This window comes from Physcomitrium patens, chromosome 7, assembly GCF_059467195.1.
Source record: "Physcomitrium patens ecotype Gransden chromosome 7, ASM5946719v1, whole genome shotgun sequence".
In the NCBI taxonomy this organism is placed as follows: domain Eukaryota; kingdom Viridiplantae; phylum Streptophyta; class Bryopsida; order Funariales; family Funariaceae; genus Physcomitrium; species Physcomitrium patens.
The window spans coordinates 13,736,635-13,760,414 of NC_143416.1; the positions used below are offsets into that span (position 1 = coordinate 13,736,635).

Here is a 23,780-nt window from a genome sequence, read left to right on the forward strand (position 1 = left end):
AATTTATATACTTTTTTAGCAACTGGAATCTTAAAGAATCTTAAAGTATTTCCTAAATATATATGTGGCATTATGTAGAACGTTCACAAACATATAAGGTCCAAACTAATACTTTTATTTTTTTTTTGCAAAGTACTATATAACTTATTTAAATTTCTGTCATAAATCAATACCTAATTACTTTTAAGAATTTTTTGTAGTCTTAATTAATGTTATCATAAATCAATACCTAATTACTTTCATGAATTTCTTGTGGTCTTAATTAGTGATGCTTTTCAAATGTGTCATTATTTAATTTTTATAATTTCTTCTAAAAAATCTTCTAAACTTGTTTCTATATACATATCTATTATCTTATCATCTTTATCAAGCATACTTATTATTTTTAGGATTTTTTTAGATTTTTATATACTTTTTTCTATTTTTATAAATCATTAAATCATGTGTATACAACAAATTCATTCTTAGATAATTTTACAATATCTCCATAAAAGAAACTTTTTTTTCTACGTAAGAGTACCTTCTTTGATGTACCACTATATTTCCTCTTTATAGTGGTACTTTGCAAAAATCTTTAAATTTTTCATTAAGCTTTGGAAATGAATTACTCCATAAATAGTCTCAATTATGCTCATAGTTAATAGGTATAGCTAGGTATTATATTGCTTTCTTGCCATCAAGGCTTTTGATAGAGGCATATGCTAATCTATCATTCAACATCTTAGTCTCTATCGTCATAGCTGTAATATATGGTTGTCTAGGAATTATTGGATATGAAATAGTATCTTAAACAAAAAAAAAAAAATCAATAATTACATCTTCAATTTTCACCTTTATATAAAGACAAGTACCATAAAGATCCTCTTTCAAATTATTTGTTGCCCAAATCACCCAACTATATTCAATGTCAATGGACCACCTTCCACATTTGTAAATTTCTTTTGACATAATAATAATTTCAGATCTATAGTCAATAAGAGAAATTATTGGATCTATTAAGTCTTCTATCTTTACCAAGGTCTTTATTGTAGCTCTAGCTCAATGATTTCTAATATAGTAACTAAGGCCCTTTTCATCAACCTTGTCTTCATTCAAAGAAAATTGAATCTTTTTATTAATATAACATTTAGCCAATTCTACTTCTTTTTCTTCTATCAATGTTATATCCAAAATATTAGATACTATAGATTTTCCTATTAATTGTCTTTTTTGTTTAATAATATCAATAAAGATATCATGAATTTTTTTTCTACAATGTCTAAAATTTTGTATAAAGTAAACTTAATTTTGGCATTCAACACTCTTTCTTTTAGCTTCCTTTTAAATCTGTAGCTACCTCAATGTCTGATTGTAACTTATAAGTAGCAAACTTATTCTTATCTTTGTTTTTACTAGTTTTCATTCTTTCTTCTCATTTTTCTTTTGGTAGTGGTGTATTCCTAAGGTGTAATATTGATGGTCCAATTCCAAATGGTCTATTATCCTATAGTATAGGTATCTCCTTATTTTAAATTATTTTTTCATCTTTTTGAGATTTTTTTTTTTGTCATTAATGTTTTTTTGTTACATTTCTACCCCTTTTCATGTCCACCAAAGCTTTATGTTGGAATTTTACCAAATAAGCATGTACAAACATGACATCAACAAGATAATTTTATCTTGTAGCATTCCTAATCATTGTAGCTCTCTTAAGCAAATCTTTCTTTGGTATTTTTTCTTTAACCATATTAATTATGGCATGGTTCCATAAATATTATGTTTCTACATGCTTGTTAAAGATATCCTTCTTTTTTCTTACTACTTCAATACCATAAGAGATAGCTTCTCTTGATGCCATAGCTTATTGAGACAAATGATCATTTAAATCCTTTCTCATTCTTCTTTTTTCAAAATTAGTTTTAAGGAAATCATCTATATTTCATAAAACAATCTTTTCATCTTTCTATAAAATTACTCATTATTGCAAAGTATCAGTAAAATCTCCAAACTCCTTGCAAAGATGTTCAATACTATTACATCAAATACATCTTTGTATACATTATGGCTTTGATATAGATTTTTTCTTAAGTTTTCATTCTTTTTCCTCTAATTTTTCCAATTTGATTTGTAATTCTTTTATTGCTTTCACCAACTCTTCAATTACATCTTTTTGAGGTGCAATTGTAGACATAGGAATAGAAGCAGTAGATATTAGTATAGTAGCTTGTGATAGTTTCCTACTAGATATTGTGATTGATGGAGGCCTAGTTTCTTGTCTTATAACCACCTTACTTCTCTAATATTTTCTTTTAGAAAGTATATCCATTGCTTTAGAGACCTTCGAAAGCCCTTCATATGCACTCGCTATGTCCCAAAGAGTGATAGTAGGTACAAAATTAATACCTTGATTTTGAGCGCTTATAATGCTTTCATAAAAACTCCAAATTATTAGTATATATATATATATATATATATATATATATACCAAAATTATACCCAAAATCCTAAACTTGACAACCCGAACATTAGATATTTGAATATCCTTGAAAGAGTAATCTTAATTCCTAATAAGGCCTCAAACAGCCTCCCTAAAGCCTATTGGGCATGACTTTTGCTCGATAGAAATAGATATTTTCATCATCCATCTTCATTCGTCCATATGGATGGCCTAACTATCCCTTTTTATGCAACAAGCTTTCTTTAATCCTTTTTTTAATAAATTTTTTGTAATATGTGTCCTATATATCAAATAAAAAAAAACAAAACAAGATTTCAAGAGTCACTAATGCCTAATAAAGGTGGTTCTAATTATATTATATAGTAAATAATACATTAAATATATATGTGTATTATTTTTACATGGTAGCCAAACCTTCATATAACAATGGTTCTTGAATAGAGACAATTTTGTCAAACACATCCACTTTAAAATTGTTGATTAAGATGCTGCCGATGTTATAATATCTATAAAAATATGATGTATCAGTGTGGTCGGAATGAAGTATAGTGCTGTTGCACGGATTCGAGAGCTATGACTTAATAAACTCTTTAGCCCACTCAACAAATAGATTCTTCCTCAATCGGGTTTCACCGTCTTAATAGTCCTTGGCTTATGAAACAATCTTTATATTCTTCTAGTCTTTTTTTCGACCATGCATAAGGTCCACTAGCATCTTCTATTGACGAAGCTCCCAAATCTTGATTGCAAGAGAATCCACATCTACATGCTCCTATGTCTCATTGACTCGGCTCACAATGTCGCTCTAGAAACTTATTGCCAATTTGCCGTCAAGAGAGAAAATCCACAGTGATTCTTTTGCCATCAAAACCATCTCGTAGCACACAATACCAACTCGACCAATCATCTGTACCACCGACAAATACCTCGACACTTTGTTGCTGCTATCGCAATGCTCGAGTCATCCAAGGTATCAGCAGCAACTTCGTCTATGATGACTTGACTAAGATCAGAGATAATAAAAAAAATAAAAAAAAAACACAATACAAACAATGGCGTTTGGGTACTTCTCTGGTCAATGACACTTATGTGCAGCAGCAATAGTGTCATTGATCAGTTGCCAATGGGTGATTATCGCAATTTGCTGCTGCACATAGTGTCATTTCTCAGCTCTTGGACATGGTGTTTTTTCAGACGAGCGTGTAAAAGCTTCCGAAGGCAAATTGTCCAGGTTTAAAGTAGCAGAAGGAGTTGAAATCGGTCCAATCCGAGTGTGGCCGTGCGGCCCCTGTCTCTCGAGATCAATTGGAGACTTGGATGTTGGCGATTACATTGTGGCTGTGCCTCACGTGAAGCAGATCAAAGTAAGAAGGCATTCGAATGTACCCATTTCCAAAAATCTATTTCGTCTTTGATTTCTTTCAGTTATGAGATACATTTCCTGAAGGAATTTGGAGTGAATAATGGGTTTTAGTCTGAATCGGGAAAACCCTTTCAGACCCAGAAATGCATTTCTCCTCGGACATAATGGCAAGTTTTAGATTTGAGCATTCAAAAGTGGTGCCTTTCTGTTTTGCCGTAGCTTTCACCTGCTGGAGGCAGGCTTATTCTTACGTCGGACGGAGTTTGGGACGCCACTTGCACAAAGAGAGCTGCAAAATTCTGTCGCGGGGTGCATCATCCAGAAACTGCTGCTAGATATGTAGTGAAGGTGTGCATTTTCCCTTAGCCAGATTGCATTACCACACTTACCCCAAGATAAACTTGATTCACAAAGAACGAAACTTTTTTACATCTGTGACTGAAGTCATCTGCTTGAGGCTTACATTTTATTGCATGAGCTGAAGAGATGATTCCTTTACCCCTACTCAAGTCCTGTTTAATTAAGAAATCTTACCAATAACAACTTCGGATTGAATCTATTTTCTCTAAGAGCATGGAAGAACCTCAAGAGGAATGTTCATCATTTTGCAACTGGGTTAACGAATACATCAGTAGTCTTCATTTGCAACCATGGTCCTTGTGACATGCGAAATCAATGTTCTAAATGGTGAGTGGGTTCAGAAAACCTCTGTTGCAACGAAGTGTAAGATCGCAAAACAGAATCCTACATATATTTATTTGGCTGACAAAGACTTGAGTCAGTTCTCGATATTGGCCCAGAGAGTCATAAAAACTCATGAAATGTACTTAGTTTTTGTGTGTATGGAGGCAGTGAGAAGAATCGTACGGGATTCCAGGAAGCATAAAGAAGTCGTGGATTACGAGATGATACGACTTGTTTAGTGGTGGATATTGCACCACTCGGTTCTCAACCTTTTGCACCACCACTTAAGAAACAAATGCGGTTCTTGAAGATGTTTCGCTGTACCGCGGTGAGGGAAGGACAGATTGCCAGTGATCTATCCATTATGGAGGAGCTTTTTGAGGAAAACTCAGCAGAACTGACTGAAAGGCAAGTACACAAATTTTGCTCCTCATCGGTACTCGCAGACAAAAACACACGTACCGAGCTTCACTTTGGCCGTTCCAGTAGTGCTTTTGTAGAACGTCCTTGTCCAAACATGCGCTCATTTCCTCCAGGCTTCCATTCCTGAATTTATCAATTAATTTATCAATTAACTAATTTTTATTTTTTTCGTCCATTGAGGCAGGTTGGGACCAGAGATTGTGCATGCTGGAAACGGTCTGTCCCTCCAAGTTGCAACTTGGAGAGAGATGCACAAATCTTTGTACATGCAGGATCATACTTTTCATCGGCTAGAAAGGATTGGAATGGTAAAGTTTCATGTACCGAATGCAAGAACAAACACAATGCAGGAACAGGACGATGACCGCCTCGCGATGAGAAAAATGCATCTATCACTCCCAAGCCACCAATACTACAACTGAACAACGCAGGGGGAGCAGAACACAACCTCGTGAGGAGTATCAAACTTCGGTGCATCCTCTGCGAGGTATTGAAAAATTGTTGCTAAACCTGCACAACTGGTGGCTTCGAACTCATTCATCATCAGAGGCAGCGCAGAGTAAGCTATGGTGGCCAAGCAGGCAAGAAACAAGCTCTGGGTTGTCTTTGCGTATTTCATTGTTTTCATTCACGGCTCACAAGTAGAAACAGATGACCATGCAATGCCAGGTGCACACAGTTTCTGGTATCTCCGGAAGCTCTTGTGTGTTTCTAACACTGTCTTTGCACGCACCCATAAATGGTCTCGACATAGATTTTGAGGATTGAAGATTAGTGTAGAAAATGTAATTGACCTTGGATGGATGTAAAATGAATGGGCGCATCTTTTTATGTTCTACTGAGTTAAATTTTGATAATGAAGATGCATGTTTATCTCAAATTCTACTTTTAACTATGTATGAGTTGGTATGAGAATTTAATAGTGAGTTGGTTTTGGAAATATGCCCTCATGGCTGTTGTTTTGGCTTGTACCAGAATGAGTGCACACAATTAAATGTGAAATAAATCCTTAGAAATAAGGATAAATTATTGAGAATTCATAAGACTGGTTAATATGAATTATCATTCTTTACCTTTAATATTTGAGTTATGCTAAGTTAAAAGAAAAATGTGATTTTCATACAATTTAAGTAGAATTTATGGAGTACATCATCTCAAAAAATGGTTTAAACATGGACACTAATAATGTACAAATGATTATAAATGTGACACCTCTTCTAATCATGAAAGATGTTTAATGTTTATTAGAATTTTTTTATTATCATAATATATTCATAATATAATAAAGAGTTTTTCAGTTCTTGCTCTACCTACACAAATTCTGTGAAAACAAAATAAATTGGAATAGTAATATAGTAGTAATATTTTAAGGTTGAAAACAATTAGAAGCAAATACATTGGATTTTATATTAATTTCAGTGTCATAAAATATAAGAGCAAATACTAAATCTCATCCTTGTTTTTTTATTCAATATTAAAAAAAACTAAGATTAATTATAAAATTTATAATAAAAATTCTGTACTATGATAGATTTATTATTTGTAAATTTAATTAGCAAAAAGTCAATAGAATTGATTGTGAAAATTTTGTAAAAACTAACTATTATAAAAATAAAAATAAAAAATAAAAAAATCTTGTTTTAATACATTTTTAAAACAATTCCACTTATTTCTAATTTTAAAAAAAAAGGTATTTTGATAATTGTAGTTCATTTCACCAAAAATATATATATAACGTCTTGTATAAATTTCATTAGTAGTAAAAAAAATAATCAAATAATTTTTTGATAATATATATCAATACTGTAGATTTATTATTTGGCATTGTATGTAATGAATAGTCTTAGTTTTTATCACGGTTTTACATAACCCTTCATAAGAATATTATCTTAAAAATAATATTGCTAGAGATTAAATGTCCTTTACTTTTTATCCCTTAAACCAAAAATAAAATAATATAAAATACAGAAATCAAGTAATATACCAACATTTATTACATAATGTGTACACATATTTTTATTAATATATACATATTTTTATTAATATATTTATTACAAATATTTTTATTAATATATTTATTACACATATTTTTATTAATATATTTATTACACATATTAATAAAAATATGTGTACAAATATCTTTAAAAAAGAATAACATCAGAATAGAAAATGTAAATTAATATAATATATTATACCTTAAAATTTTTATATTGTAATAAGAGAATTTTCTAGCAATATACTCTTGAACTGTATCTCAAAATTGATTAACTGTACCTCCACTGCCTCTAGTTGAATAAATGCACTATTTTTAGTAATAATTATTGCAAACATCTTAAACCCTAAATTTGTTTTAAGTATTTTATTGTAACAAGGATGTTAGGGATTTTTCAAATTATATCTCTTTAATAGAAGCTGTAGCAATAAATGAATGCAAATTCATATCTTTAAGAGAATTTTCAAAATTTAAATCCCTAACATCCTTATTTTTCAAAAGAATTAAAAAATAATTGAGAAGCAAATTTAAGTGTGCACATTATTCTTTAATACACATACAAATAGTATTGTATAAAAAAGTATATTACGTGAATTCTTTTCGAAATATTATACTTGAAATAAAGAACATTAGTACATATAAAAATAAGATTAAGATTCTATTTTTTCTAATAAAATTATTTAATTAGGTACATAATAATAATGATAATCTTCTTTCAAAAAACTATGTACATTATATTAAAAATATATTATTGTTTTCAACCTTAAAAAAAATTTAAAAATGAAAACAATTTAAAATGCTAATCATAATTTAGAATTAACTTTATTTAAGGTTGAAAACAATAAAAATGATAATCATAATTTAAAATTAACTTTATTTAAGGTTGAAAACAATAAAAATGATAATCATAATTTAAAATTAACTTTATTAAAAATATTTCATGAAAATATTAAGATATGTTATTTGATTTGATTTGAATTTATTTAATTTATATTTTTGATATAAAATGAGATATACCTAATACATTCAAGGATTAGAAGATTACAATAGTTTATTTAACTTATATCCAAAAATAGAGAGAAGAGTACCAAGAACTTGGAATAATTCTTCAAGCAAGCTCATTTATAATTTTGTATGTTGAGGTATTATAGAGTTGCTATTTCTTTTGAAAAATTTATAGGAATAATAGGACTCTATAATTACAAATTTTTTAATATTTCTTTTTAAAAAATTCCAATAAATTTATCTATATTTGATAAAACCTTTCTAAACCATGCTTCTAATATAGAATGTAAGCTATACTTCATTTTCAAAGACAATTTTTTTTTTCTTTTAGTCCAAATAGCATATAGACAAAGTTTCTATAATAAAGACCACATTTTAAAAAAATATTTTAATTTAAAAGAAAGAATATATCGATATATATATATATATATATATATATATATATACATTACAAAGCAAATGACTTTTTAGGATTTCAATTCCAAGAATTGGCTGGTAATTTATATAACAATAAGATTGTCCAATTTCAAATGTGATGGAGTTTTATTATTTAAAAATCAACGTATGAATTCATTAAATAGATATTTTTAGAACGCTTTGATCTTATATTGAAGTTGGACTTACAATCCAAAAACAATACATAAGATATTTATAAATATCTTTTTGGAAATCTTAAACAACTTAAGTAAGCTTCTATTTATGTTAAGTATACCTTATTAACATCAGAAAAATCCTAAAAAAATATTATCATACTCTAATTAATTCCAAATAAACCTTAAAAAATCCTTAATAATCCTAATTAAATACCAAATAAATCCTAATAAACCAAAAGAAATCCTAAATAATCCTTAAAATATCATAAAAAAACCTTTAAAAGAATCTTAACCAAATTCAAAGCAATTCTAAAATAAATTCTAATTGTTTCCTAATAAAATTATCAATAAAATTAAAAAATCCTAAAGAAATCCTAATTAAAATCTAATTTTTTAATCAAATCTTAATTAAACCTTTGATAAATCTTAAAAAACTATAATCAAATCCTAAATAAATTCTAAAATAAAATTTAAGACCTTAATAATTATTAAATTAACCATTGATCTTAATTTTTAAAAATTATCTACTTAAAAGTATTATTTTGAAAAAAATACACAAAATTTTAAAATAACTAAACTTATAGATTGGAAGAAAAAACTCTTAAGTTTCTTTGGTATCAATTGTCATTTTTTTTTTTTAATCTTGATATTAATCTTCCAACATCTATGACTCCCTATTGTACAATTAACTTACTCTAAATTTTTGCATAAACGTTAGAAACTAAGTCAACTATTAATTTTAAAAAAATATCATTTTAATATATTTTTTATATTTTTTAAAGTTACAAAATTTTTTATTTATCCTCAAATACTATTTTTAAGATCCTAATTTATTTTTATTTTTATAATCTTCAATCTAAAAATTTAATAAAGCTTAACTTTATAACAAATATCTAATACAACTATGTTCACAAATCTAAAAATTTTCATTTGTGTATTTGCTATAAAATTCACATAATTTACTAAAATAAAAGTTCTTTTCAATCATAAAAAAACTTAATCACTTAAAGTAATCCTAACTTTGCAAAGCTCTTACAAAATTATTATTCACTCAAATTCCTTAAATCCAATTTTTGAAGAAACCTACTAAGTTTTCTTCTTAATTATTTTTTTATAAATAAAAAAGCTCTTATTTTCCTAAATGTCCAATTTTGTATCTTAAAGTTTGGTATTGACTGAACTCCACAACCGATTCTCTCTAGGTATCAGTTTAAATAATTTAGATAATTTTTACTTAAAGTTACGCTTTACCCTCACCTGAAGATACTTACAATATTCTTTTTTGCTTAACTATTTATTTTTTTGTCTTGATTATGATCCTATGAATTAAGTAGAAGTTTTTTTTTTCTTCAAAAAAGTTATATTAATACCAATTTTTTTTCCTCATTAAATTTAATCTATATTTGCTGAAAGTAAATATTCCTAGATTGAATATCTATACAAAAAAATATCAATCCAATCATTGAGTATTAGAAAGAAATTATTATAATAGAATATATTTTTTTAAGAAATTAAAAAATAAATGTAAAAGAATTTCAAATAGGGCTATAAAATGGTGAAATGTGGTTTGTGGGTATTGCTTCTTTTGTGGTAAGGGGAATCAATGATCCTTTAAAAAGATTATTGACACAATGAAGATTGCTTGAGTAGAAAAATATAACTTAATAGAATTATTTATGAATTTCAACTAATAAAAATTAGAGATTCTACCATAAATACAATCTTATATGTTAAAAAAAAATTTAAAAGGCTAAGCTGAAGAAACCAAGATATATACAACAATATATATATATATATATATATATATATATGTAGATCCTATATCATATTTATGATTTAAAATAAATAACCAAATAAGATTTGATCCCTTATTTCTATTACTTATAGATTTAAAATTTACCATTTTAAATCTAATTTTTTTTTTTTTTTTTTTTTAGTTCAATTGAATTGCCACCAGCATCCATTTGAATAAGAGTGCTTTAATGGCTTTTTTTAGGTTAATGATATCAATTCCACCTTCTTTGAATTCTTTACAAAAAAAAAATAATAATAACAATAATAATAATAATATGTGCTACATTAGATGGTGTCAAAGAAATGATTTTTTTTCACAAAAACATTTTAACCATAGATTTAATTTTTCAAATATCTTTTACAATTTCAACCCATATAGCTAAAAAAAATATAACAAAAAAATATGTAATATTCACAATCATGGCTTGACTTATCATATTGGTTTTTCTGATAGAGCATTAGTAGTCTAATTCTTTTATCATAACAATGATAAAAATTTGATAAATATTCTACACAATGAAAGAAACTCCAAAAGGAGTTTTAAAGTGTGTATTGATGTTTATATTAGATGTCCATGTCCATTCAAATTGATTACTTTAAGCCACTTTATTAGATCTTTTGGATTGTCAATAGACTCTTGATTGAAACCAATTCATTTTAAGATCCAATGCCAAGCTAAACTGCTTAATAATTTATCTTCTTTGTCTTAGTAATAATAGTAGAGACATCAATATATTAGCTTATGATTTGTTAACTACAGCTCTAAAGAATATAAATATCTTATAGGTAGTGTTATTTGGTAATATTTTAAATATCAATATTAAAAAAAAAATATCAATCAAGATGAATAAATATGGAACTAAAAGACTACATTGTTTTACTTTTTTTTCTATAGAAAAATCTTTGGTATAAGCTTTGTTAATGTCAACTAAAATGGATTGAGCCTTGGAAACTCATTTGAATTATTTTTCAAAAGAAGATATCAAAACCAAATACTTTTAAGACTTAAAATATAAAGATCTAAGGAACTTTGTTATAGGCTATAGAATAAATACATATATATAAATATATATATATATATATATATACATATGTATTTAAATATATCTTTTTTTGAGATTTTAACATAATTTATGGTCTCTTGCATTATTGTGTTATGTAAAATTTAATCTATAAGTGTACTAGGAATCTAGCTATGGAAGAATTTGGACTTATCTTAAAGTTTGATTTACAATCCAAAATAATACATGTCATATAGAAACATCCTTTGACAATCTTGAACAACCAAGGTAAGCTTTCAATTAATCAAAGTACATCTTATCAACCTTAAAAAATCCCAGATGAATCTTATCATACTGTAATCAATTCCAAATAAGCCTTAAAAAATATTTAATACTTTTAAATAAAATTCTAATAAAATCTTAAATAAATTATTAAAAAATTATTAAAAAATTATATTAAAATTTTAACCAAAATAAAATTCTAAAAGAACCTCAATCAGATTTTAATCATATCTTTGTCAAATCATTAATTCTAAATCTTAATTAAAATTAAATTAAATCCTAATCAAAATCTTAATCAAATGCTATAGCAAATTCAAAATCTCAATAATAAATAGTCCATTTGTTGATTTTGACTCAAAATTTGGACATCTCTTAATCATTTTTTAGACAATAAGCATAAAAATTTAAATATGGTCAATCATATTAAATAGAAGGAAAACCTCATAATTTTCTTAGATGTCAACTGGTATCCTTTTCTAACCTTGATGCTAATCTTTTGGTGCAAATATCTTTAGTTTTTACAATCCAATTGCTTTCAATTTTTTGCAGTTGTTGGAAATTAAGTTTGCTATAAGTATGCCAAATTTTATCTCAATCCATTAGGCATATTTTTGCAAATCTTAAAAAATCCTCACAAGTCCTCCAAACTTTAATTTTCAAAACAAAAATACACTTGAATTTCAATAATTTTTAATTTAAGAATTTGATCAAATTTAAACTTATAACATAAATTTTAAAAAAATATGATTACAAATCCAAAAATCTTTATTTGTGAAACTACTACAAATTTCACAAAATATAAATCCTTTTTATTTCACAAAAACTAGAGCCACTTCAAAACAATCTTAACTTTGCAAAGCTTTTACAAAGTCATTAAAAATTCAAATCACTCAAAATCAATGCCTAATAAAATAAATTCTACTTTATTCTTGAATCTCACTCTTCAATCAACAAAAGAACCTTCAAATTTACCACAAGGAGGTAGGTTTGTGCCTCAATGTTTGATTTTGATCCATATTCTTAATTGGTCTTTTGCAAATATCAACATCTAATTTTTTAAGTTAATTTTTTTTAAATCTACTATTTAATTTTACTTTAAGATATCCGTAATATTAATTATGCTCTTCTACCTTGATTTATCTTATCTATGGTCCTACAAAGTGAATAAAAGCTCATTTTGTAAAAAGACTCCATAAACACTTATTAATTTTACCACCTTCTTGAATATTATCTTTGTTTCTAACATAATTTGCTATTATATTTTGAAATGAGTTCTTCTATAATATAATTTTTTTTTTCTTTTTTTCATTATTAGCCATATTAGAATATGACAATGTCTAAGTGATTTAGAATAAAATTGATCTTATGAAAATAAGTGTACCATCTCTTTTTTTCTCAAGCCTAAAGATTTTGTAATGTAGAGAGTTATCAAAGTACAATAAATATTATTTATTAATTCTAATTCATCTTAAAAAATTAAAATTAAACTATTAGTTACAAAAAATATTTATTTTTCTATAAAAACAATGATCAAATATTTTGTTACATGTACTTATGGTAAGAACCTCCAACTTCAAGACTATTTATAGATAAAAAATGAATTTTATTTGTAAAGTATGATTACTATTGGAATAAAATTTGTTAATAGAAGAAGAGCCAAAGTAAAAACAATTGGCTACTACTAGCTTTAATTTTATGGAATAAAAATCTATTACTAAATTTCTACAAGCTTTCAAAATGTGTTAGATTTTTTTGACTTTATGATCTATAAAAAGTCTTATTGCCTTTTGAGATATAAGCCATTTGATCCAATAAGTGTAGAATTATAAAACTTCATGAATTTAGATCTATAAGCCCTTATTATACCAAACTTGGTGGACTTTTAGGTACAAGCCTTTAATGGACCATAAATGAAAAATCTAGGCCAATGATGTTTTTCCGGCTTTATTCTACAAGACTTGGCACTTTTGGATTTGGTGGATTTGATAGTCATATGCTTATTTTATTTAATACTAATTCTACAAGCACATATCTAGGCATTACCTTCATAGTATTCTAACTCAAAGCCACTTTAGTGATTATGATAAGTTGTATTGGAAAATAATTTCTAAAATCAACTTTCTAAACTACGTCTTAATTGACTTGTTGTAGCCTAATTGAAGAGTCTTTTTACTATTTGAATCTAAGGTATGCAAAAATATTATTAGTATCATGTGATAATATAACATATTATGGCAAATTAAGATTAGAGAGCGTTCTAAAAGTATTAAGTTTATCAAATCAAGCTACAAAACAGTTAATAGAGAACCTAAATTCATTCACAATCTTGCTAAATATATTATTATATTAATAAAGATTTCATCAACCTACAAATTTACTAAGCATTTGATTGTGGACGGATTTGATTTTATCTAAAAATTGAATACATAATACAAAATATTTATAAAGTATTTAAAAACCTCTTTTTGGCTAACTTGAGTAATTTAAGTAAACTTTTAATTATCTTAAATATATCCTATCAACTCTAGAAAAACATTAGACATTTCTTATCATATTCTAATCAACTTCATATAAATCCTTAATAATCCATAAGAATCCTTAAAAATATCTAAAAAAAAAAAAAAAAAAAAAATCATATATAAATCATAAAAAATGTTTTTTAAAAAATAAATAAATCTTTAAAAAATTCTTAAGAAATTTTAAGGAAATCGTAAATAAACATTGAAGAAATTATAAAAAAAATTAAAAATAAAATTAAAATCTTAAAGAATCCTTTAAAAAATCTAAAAAAAAAAACTAAAAAAATATCCACTATATTAAAAAACTATATTAAGTAAATACACATTTATATTGTTAATTAAGATTACAAATTTTGAGCCAAAGATTGAAGCTATAATTAGTATTAAATTTATAGCAATATTCTAAAGCTAATGAGTATCTTGAAATTATTCTTGCTTATTTTTAAAATACCATTTGTGAATTTTATATCTTATTCATCTATTATGTTGTCTGCCTTAGCTTTTTTGCTATTAAAAAAGATGGTTATGATTATTATTGTAGCTATCTATATCCTCTCCATTTGTTTTTCTAGAGTGCTAGCTTTCTCTTGCACAAATTCTTTAGTATTGTCAGAAGGCTTGTTGCTTATTGTATAAAGTCTTATTGATCTATCAAGTTAAAGACACTCTTAGATACATGTTACTCATCAAAATTCAATAATTGCAAGTTAGAATTGTGATTTATAGAATCTAAAGATGTCATATATTTTGTTGTCAAGATATTTAATTGAAAGTAGATGGATAATAAAGTATTTTTAAGGGTTTCCAAATCCATTACTTCTTATATAATAAATTGATTAAATCTTGGTTTAGAGAGTAAATAGATCTTAAATTTAATATCAATTTTTAGATTAATGGATTCAAAAGAAATTTGTATTTTAGAACTTGTAAAATATTTGATTGTATATTTAGTAATATACTAATATTTCTTCTTAATTTCTTCTTATACTTATACCTTACTATAATAAAGCCATTGTGTCAATTATCTTTACATTATACATTATCAAAGTAAGATTGAGATTCATACATGAAGATTTGTTTGGTAAATCTACTTTTATGTAGTGGTTATAATTTTTTTAAGATATTATAGATTTATTTTTATTTTTATCAAAAAAAAATTTTTTCTTGCTTTGGCGAATTTGCTAAAATCTTAGATTTGAATTTTGGCTTGGATTTGATATTTGGTAGCAAGACAAAATTAATATCTTACCAATAAGTTTAAATAGTTTTTAAAAATAGCTTTCATAGTATTAGTGACAAGATTATTCAACTTCACTTTAAGGTCCCATCCATTACATGAGTTCATGTGAATGTAAAAGTAAAGCTTTGAAGTTTTATTGTTAATTGATTCATGCTTTAGAACCTTGCCAATCCCACTTGCAATTTGAGAGGCTATTAGAAGAATTTTTTTGGGAGCTTACATAATACAATTCATATAGGGATTTTAAAAAAATTGGAATGAGAAATATTAAGAAAGATTTAAATATTTTTCACATCAAATTTTGAATTCTATGCTTAGTAGATACTAAATCCAAGTCTAGAACAAGATGGAGATATAATCAATATATACCTTGTCACTTCTTTGAAGGATGTTTTTAAAAATAAATAACTACGGCCTAAGTTCTTGCTAAGAAATATAACTCCTATCGTATGTTTAAGTCTAGGTTCTATAACTTTATTCTCCACAAAGCACATAATAATTGTGTTTTGGCATAATTTAGCCACTTCTGCTTGTACAATTTCTTCATCCACCAATATTTTGCATGATTTAGTACAAATAAAAAGACCTGCACAACTCCTTAAAAATCCAAGAGGCAACAATTCACTTAAAAATCATTTAGTTGGATGAGGATGTTCTTGTATTTGGCATATTTTTACAAATAGAATGAACCGGATTTTCTTTTAAAAGATCCATAGAGAAGTTGAGATTTGTACCAAAGACACCAGAGTCATCACATCTGCTAAGAAGTCTTGAATTGTTTCCACCTCCGCTGACTTTTTTTAATATTACATGTAATTTTTTAGCAAGAAGTATAACATTTTTTAATGTTACATGTAATTTTCCAATGGTCCCTATATAATTGGTCTTTAATGAATCATCAATTTTCATACAAGACCCCTAACAAAAAAAAATATATATATATATATATATATAGATACATATATGAATGATAGATGGATACATAAATGGGCCCTTAGTAGAGGAGGATGGTAAGAAGCACGTTTCAAAGAGAAGGGCATTGCATTTAGGCACATTTGTGTGAGGGAGATTGCATTGGATGTGAGTGGAGACCTTTCATCCCATTGAATTAATATTAGTGTTATCACTATCATTATAATCATTATTTTCCACAAGTTAGTTCTTTACCCTCAATTTGAACCCATATTCAAGAAACTTATATATATATATATATATATATATTTACATGAAAATAATAGTAATAATAATAACAATAATAAAATGAAAAAAATAAATGTTGAGTTGAGAGTCTTCCCAAGCTTAGACTAGTCCCGTTGAACCCACTTCATGGAAAATCAAACTCATCTTTAAGACTCATTCCTTTCTTTTGCACCCAGTTTGACTTCAAGTGGTGTTGATGGACCAAAAATAAACGAACAAATTAGATAGCATAAAATAGAAGTAAAATTATTTCAAAAACTATTTTTATAGAGTTCAGTGTTTCAAAAGTCTCAAACAAAGCCAGAGTGGATGAGTTTCTGTGCAGTATCTGATAATGAACAACTTTTCTACTGAGTAAATTCAACATTAGTGCATCCTTAATGCACTTAAGACCCTTCAGTGTTTTATTTTATTTTATTAACTCCTGTCACAATTTCGGTAGAGTAATATAGTTCTATGTGTTGACTAGCAACAAACGTCATTTGGGTAGGCCATTATTAGTATGTGATAATTATCAACCATATTGACAGCTACCGAAGCTTAATTAAGAATATGACGTCGATTGTTTTTGTTGGTTATTTTACAGTGTTCAACAAGAATTGTATATGTATGGGAGTATTTTATTTTTAGTATTTATTTACTTTTAAATATACGTGGAAAAATAATTAAAAATGGTTTACTCTATTTTTAAAATTTGAAAACTTTCCCACAAGTTGGATCACTGGTTACTACACTTTTTTTGTTTTTCCCTTGCAAAATGAGTTGTAAGTATCTTTTTTTTTTCCTTTTCAAATGTCTTTTCAAGAGATGATCATGATGAACCATTGCACTTGGCAAAAACACACAATATAATATAATTTAGAATTTAAAAAAGAAATCTTACTCATTCCTAATTGACTTTGATATCATCTCTTAATAGTCAGTATTTTAAAATCATTTGTTACAATATCTTTTTTTGTTACGTTTTTATTCTGTATTAATATGTAATTGATTTTGATGTTTTACTCGAAAATACTACTTTTCTTATCTTCAATAACTCAAGGAAAAAAAAGTGCTTGCACAATATTAAAAATAAATAAATAAATAAATAAATAACTATTATTTTATTTTTATATTTATCATAAAGTATTTTATAGTTTCAACTTACATCAACCTAAAAGACTCTTGCTTTGATATAGCAGTAATGCCAAAAATCAAGTCATTGATTTGTAAGAATAAGCAATACAATCAAGGTGAATATATGGACAAATGTATGGATCTTTAGATGGATAATTATAAATAAAAATGGATTAAGCCAACCTTGGTAGAAGTTTTTGCAATGACTTTTTGCACAAATTTTCATTATATTTTTCATTTTATTTTTGTAAAACAAAATCAATTCAAGATGTAAGTAAGATTTTATTATGGTTTTAAAGATATATGTGTCTTTTGTACAAGTATTATTGTTGCATTCGGGCCAAACAAACAATTATAGATAATTTATAATTTCAATAAAAATCATCTTGAATTTAGTTGCTTATTACTAAGCCTACATTCTAATTCCAATTGGAGAAGGTGCACACCTAGTTGTGCCAACAAGAAACTTGATAACCAAATTTTAAATATGAAATCTAAATTTATTTGTGAATAAAAGAAATTTCCTATGAATATATATATATATATATATATATAGGTATAGGTATATATGTCTCAATAGATAATTTAATAATCAAAATTAATATGATTTGAAATATGCTTCTTATTCTCCTCCACTACTAAGAGCCCATTCATGTATCCATCCATCATTTCCTTTTCCTTCTTCACTTGGACATGCCTTCATTTGGTCTTTATATATATATATATATATATATATTCTTTTTCTTTTTCTTTTTCTTACCAGTTTATTTTTTATTATAAAAAATAAAAATAAAGTTTGGTGGGAGACCATAGCGTGTCTGTCAAAAAGAAAGAAACCTCAAAATAAAACGAAATAAAAATTTATTGTCACTAAGATATTTTTAATAGTATTGTAATCAAATTTATCACAATGTAAAGTTTATATTGTCTTTGAAACATCATTAAGAACTAAATATTTATAAATCTAAATAAAAATTAGATACAACTTGTTAGATTTTTTGTTGAATTCTATGTTTGATTCAAGTTATGTTTTAAGAATCTATTGACACCCTTCAATTTTGAAAATGGATGACAATATCATGTGATTGTTGTGAAGGCAGGAGTTACTATTCACATCTGTACTTATGCAGAAGTAATCTAGATTTGCAGTGTTTACATTGAGCAAAGTATTTATTGAATCAACAGTTGTTAAAACAAAATTATATTTTAATCAAATGATTGAAATAAATAATAGACATCTCTTTGTTTCAAATCAATACTTAATTCCAAATAGAACAAAGAGAAAGAAAAGAAGGTTAAGCATATTTTAGTTTTTTGACCATTTGAACACTTTGACACACTCACACACATATTTATGTGTATACATGTGTATGTGTATATACATATATATATATACATACATATATATATATACATACTCAGGTATAAGTTTCTTTTCATTTTCTGAGAAACATATAAGAATGCATTGCTCATTCAAGGTAATCAAAATTACTCAGTAGCATGTGTTTTACATGTTCAGTTGTAAAAGTAGACATTAATTACAAAATTTTAATTCTGATTTTTTCACATATATGGATTTGTATTAAAAAACGATTTTATTTTTTTTTGCATCAAACACTTGATTTTCGAACATCTAAATTGGGAGTTTTACTTCATTGTTAATGAGACTATCCATTGTAAGTATATTTACCCCACTTCTTGCTCTGTGCTAAGCATGGTCCACCTCTTTCATGTTATATAATATTCCTGGGCACCCACTTTATGTTTTTAGAATTTTATTATATTCTATTTGATCTTATTATAAAATATAAGAATGCAAAAATTATATAGAAATCGTCTATAAAAAACAAATAAAAGAGAAGACAGAATTGAAAAAGAAATAAAAAAGTTGATATTCTGTGAGTCCACTTCAATAGACACAAGAAATTGCAAAGAGGATATGCCAAAAATATTGATTTCACATGGTATGATTGGGCATTGGTTTGTTTTGTCCAAATCAATCAGTGATCTGAGATCTCTTCTTCATGGTCACACATACACAAACATTTGCTTCACGGGGGGTTCTTTTAACTTGGAAATCCTCTGCGAGGGATGGAATTTCCACCACAAAGATTGTCACACCAATTTGCTCTACACCACCATTCAAAAACCACTAAACAAACATAACACACATACATTCTTCTAGTTAAAAAACAGAAGAAGTTAATTCACAATCTGTGTTGCACAGAGGAAGAATCTCCCAAGCTTGAAACCTTGCTCCAGTTCTCTCCCAATGGAACTGTTGAGATGACAAAGCTCATAACATACTTTCTTCAGATGCAACAAATGGGCTTGAGACACATGGGGATTGTGACAGTTTCTGTCCCACCTGGAGCTGGATCAACTACAGCGACTGAAGTTGCCCAATTGTAGACATCAGCTTCAGATTGTATATTGAAAAATACACATATATATATATATATATATATATATATAAACAAAAAAAAACAGAAAAAACCACAGTGATGGGCAATGTGTCTGAGCCCATTTAGTTCTCTGGGTAGTATGTAGTCCAGAGCCCATGTTATCAAACAAAGAGGAAAGTTTCAAAACCCCATAGAAAGCAAGCCAAGTAGTAGGGTGGTGTGTCACCTTTCTGTGTGTTTGACTGGATGGATGGCAGGCCTGTTGTGGGATTGACCCTTCTCCTTCTTCATCTCCTTCATTCGCATGCTTCTTCTCCTAACTTACATCATTGTCTGTTTCATATTCCACTAACTCTACAATGGCATAGAGCATGGCATGGCCCTGGCTGACAATGGTAGGGCACAGAGCTTTCCCCTTCCAGCCATTCACTCCCTCCTCCTTGCCTGGCTGTGGGTGTGCACTTCTCATGTCTATCAACATGGGAATGGTGTCAGCCCCCCCCCCCCCCCCCTCATATTCCTAACTGCCCTGACTTGGACTTGTGCTGCTGGTAGACAGTGACTCAGACACACAGACAGACAGGTAGACAGAAGTGGAAGAAGAAGAAGAAGAGGCAGCAAAAAGGATCCTTCTTATTTCTCATGTATTTACTTAGCCTCTGTCTAAGAACATGGCAGTAGACTAGTGATGTGTCAAAGCTGGGTCTCTCTCTCCTATGTTGTGGATTGGAGTAGGTTTTGAGACGCACTGGGAAAGGAAGAGAGCAATAAGGGGAAAAGAGAGAGAGAGATAGAGAGAGAGGGGGAGAGATTGTATGAGTGTGTATGCTTTTTCTAGAGGCCTTGAAGAAGTGATGGGTGCTCATGTTATCCTGGGCTGGATCCCTGGCTCTAATTTAGGAAGGGGGGCTCAGATGTCAGTGATATCCCCAGACCCCCATCTGACCAAATCCATGTTCTAACCACCCTGCCAGCAGCTGTGCCTTGCCTTATGCTGCTGCTGCTGCTGGAGCCCTGCTGCAGCTCATATGGTCCTTCTTAAGATGCCTGGAAGTTTTCTTTTGTCATAGATTCCACAAGGTTATTGTTATAACCTGCTGAGGGATTGGTGTACATTACCTCTCTCTCTCTCTCTCTCTCTCTCTCCCTTTTTCACCCAAAAAGATTGTTATTTTTTTTTATTAGTGAACTGAATTTGGCAAAGGCAGGGGCAAAGGCTATAGACCCTAGGTTGACCAAGGAATGGACACACAATCAACAAGCAAAGATCAGTTGAAAGGGAAATGGGGTATTATGATGTTACAATAGGGAGGATAAAGGTGGGGAGCAGATGGATGGCCGAAATGATCAGAAATTGACCTATCCACTGAGAAATTGACAAAAACCCACTGAAACAGGGATGTGATTTTTTATGGTTTTGGTCAGTAAATATTTGTGTTGTTGTTGTTGTTGAAGTGGAGGCCCACCGAGGGAGGTCCACTTCACACCCAGTCTGAGTCCGCACTCTTTCCTCTCCCCCCCCCCCCCCTAGTTCTCTCCTCCTTTATCTTATTGGGTGACTTTTCAGTTCAACTGCATGTTGAGACAGAGACGCCCTAAGGCTCGGTCCCAGGTCGAGTTCTAAAGAGCCTTTCTAAGCGTCTGTAATCCCACACACGCTGTGGACAAGTAAAGCAGACAACCCTTGTTCGCACTTCTTCTTTCTGTTGCCACGACTGAAGCAACCAATAAGTGACTGAAGGGGACTGCGAAGTGACTGTGAAGGGACTGTTCCTATGTTTCGCTGTTCATGAGTTGTGGTTGTTGTTGCTATTGCTGTTGCTGAAAGGGAGAGGGGTTGGAAGAGTGCGAGAGGAGGGTATAAGTAGTATTTTAGCAGTATTTTCTCCGCTGTGGAAGGTTATCGATATTCCTGTGCAGGTCTTGATCGAAGGCTCTTCTTGTGGGAGTTTTGGATGTGGTCTCCACGTCAATCTCTTTCTTCAGAGCAGACATTAAGCGCATTCACCTTTTGATCGATAGTTCTGGGTCATGTCGATGGTACCGTTATCTGCATGCCGTGACGCATCTTGAACCAGCCTTTTGAGTGGTTTGTTTTTCGCCGAATTGCACGTTGCATGTACCCTGCTGGTATTCTCAAGCGCACAGGATCAACCCCTCGAGCTCAACCGGTCTCTGGTTCAATCGATTGTCGGCAGTTCGTTGATTGAGTTTGCTCTAGATATAAAACCTTACGCAGTTGGAATCTTAAGTGTTGTAAATCGGCCAATGCTTGTGTGAGATAGCCGCTGCGATTCATTGGAAATTGGTTCAAGTGGGCGCTTCTTCAACCAAGGGGATGTTATCATATCAGCTTGGTCTCAAGTTATACGTCTACGGTTCAGATATACCAGGACTCTAGCTAGTCGGTGGTTCACTGTTCCATTTCCTCGGAGGTGAGAGCCTGAGAGCCTGATCAGAACTGATTGTGCGAGCAAGCGAGAGTTTTCTGAGGATTAGATTGGCATCACTGAGGCGGTTGTATCGAGAGCAAAAAATCTGGGCGTTGTTCAGCGGTCGGTTAATTTTGTTGTGATAAGTATCAAGGTGTTCGGGAAGTGGGTGAGGGAGAATCTGACCTGTAGAAGGGATGGGAACCCATATGGTGCTGTTTCCTGAGCACGAGCACGTAAGGAGAAGTACATCATGGGGGGGAATGCATGACTCGGATGGTGGTGGATCCTGGGGCACGCCCTCGAGCTACGGAACGCACACCCAAGGAGGGGGGAACACGTGGAGCAAGAGAATTGCAGCCAACAGTGCCGAATCTGACTCGTGGGAGGTGCGCGCGTTCGCCGAGGACGCGAGCACGAGCGGCCAGTGGCCTCCGCGATCCTACTCTTGCAGTTTCTGCCAGCGCGAGTTCCGCACTGCGCAGGCCCTGGGTGGGCACATGAATGTTCACAGGCGAGAGAGAGCTCAGGCGAACCAGCTCGCGCAGCTTCGAAGTGGAGCAAGCAGCGGCAGCGAGACGCCCAATTCCACGTTCAACAATGCCTCGAGCGACTGGATCGCGAGAGGAAATTCGCATGACATGCAATCAAGCTCAGACTACGGTAGAGCATCGTCTTATGAATATCCACACGCCCATGTGGATTCTTATCAATCCTACGGTGGTTCATCTTCTAGTTACCGCAACCCTATCTTGTTCAACTCTCCCTGTGAATCCACCTGGAGATCTCCACACGACAAGCCTCTGGATTCAGTCGACCTTGAGCTCCGACTCGGTCAGAGATATGACTGATTTCGATCAGCGTCGAGGATTTCCATTCTAACTTTCAAGCTTCGATGATCACAGATAGTTGAACTGATAGTGGTTCAGAGTTAGACTTATGCCCGCCAGTCTATCCAGTCATTCACAGATGGCAATAGAGATTTCTGCCAGTTACAGTTGCAGTGAGCTCACGATTCAATGGATCAATCGCTAGATACAGAGCTTCCATGGCGGATTAGTTATTCCTCACTGCAGGGATTGGAATAGTTTCAGACATGGCGCTGATCTGTAATCATTGTACATATAATTGTGGAGACACATGTTTGTCGAGTCAGAGAAATTCATTGTTTGGAAAAAACATGAAAGTCTCCACGCTGTGTTCACGTCATTCTATGTATTCCGTTATAGCTAACATGGTCACATTCGTTCTGTTGACTGCCAAAGTATGACATCATGCACAGGCTTAAACCAA

General features: G+C 29.9%; 2 protein-coding genes across 2 annotated transcripts; both read left to right on the forward strand.

Annotated features, from left to right (window-relative positions):
* Window positions 1–3,389: 3,389 nt before the first annotated feature.
* Window positions 3,390–5,084, forward strand: LOC112284990 (putative protein phosphatase 2C 5). The gene is given in 4 exon segments (XM_090252251.1): window positions 3,390–3,407; window positions 3,595–3,801; window positions 4,020–4,148; window positions 4,678–5,084. Coding segments are annotated over 4 exon segments (711 nt in total). The 3' UTR covers window positions 5,035–5,084.
* A 16,616-nt stretch (window positions 5,085–21,700) lies between these two features.
* Window positions 21,701–23,751, forward strand: LOC112284422 (uncharacterized). The gene has a single exon (XM_024524198.3). The coding sequence runs from the start codon at window positions 22,685–22,687 to the stop codon at window positions 23,336–23,338; it is 654 nt and encodes a 217-aa protein (XP_024379966.1). The 5' UTR covers window positions 21,701–22,684; the 3' UTR covers window positions 23,339–23,751.
* The last annotated feature ends 29 nt before the right edge of the window (window positions 23,752–23,780 follow it).

What these genes read in the sequence shown, in the direction of transcription:
- LOC112284422 (XM_024524198.3), top strand. Translation starts at nt 22,685, where the DNA reads ATGGGAACCCATATGGTGCTGTTTCCTGAGCACGAGCACGTAAGGAGA.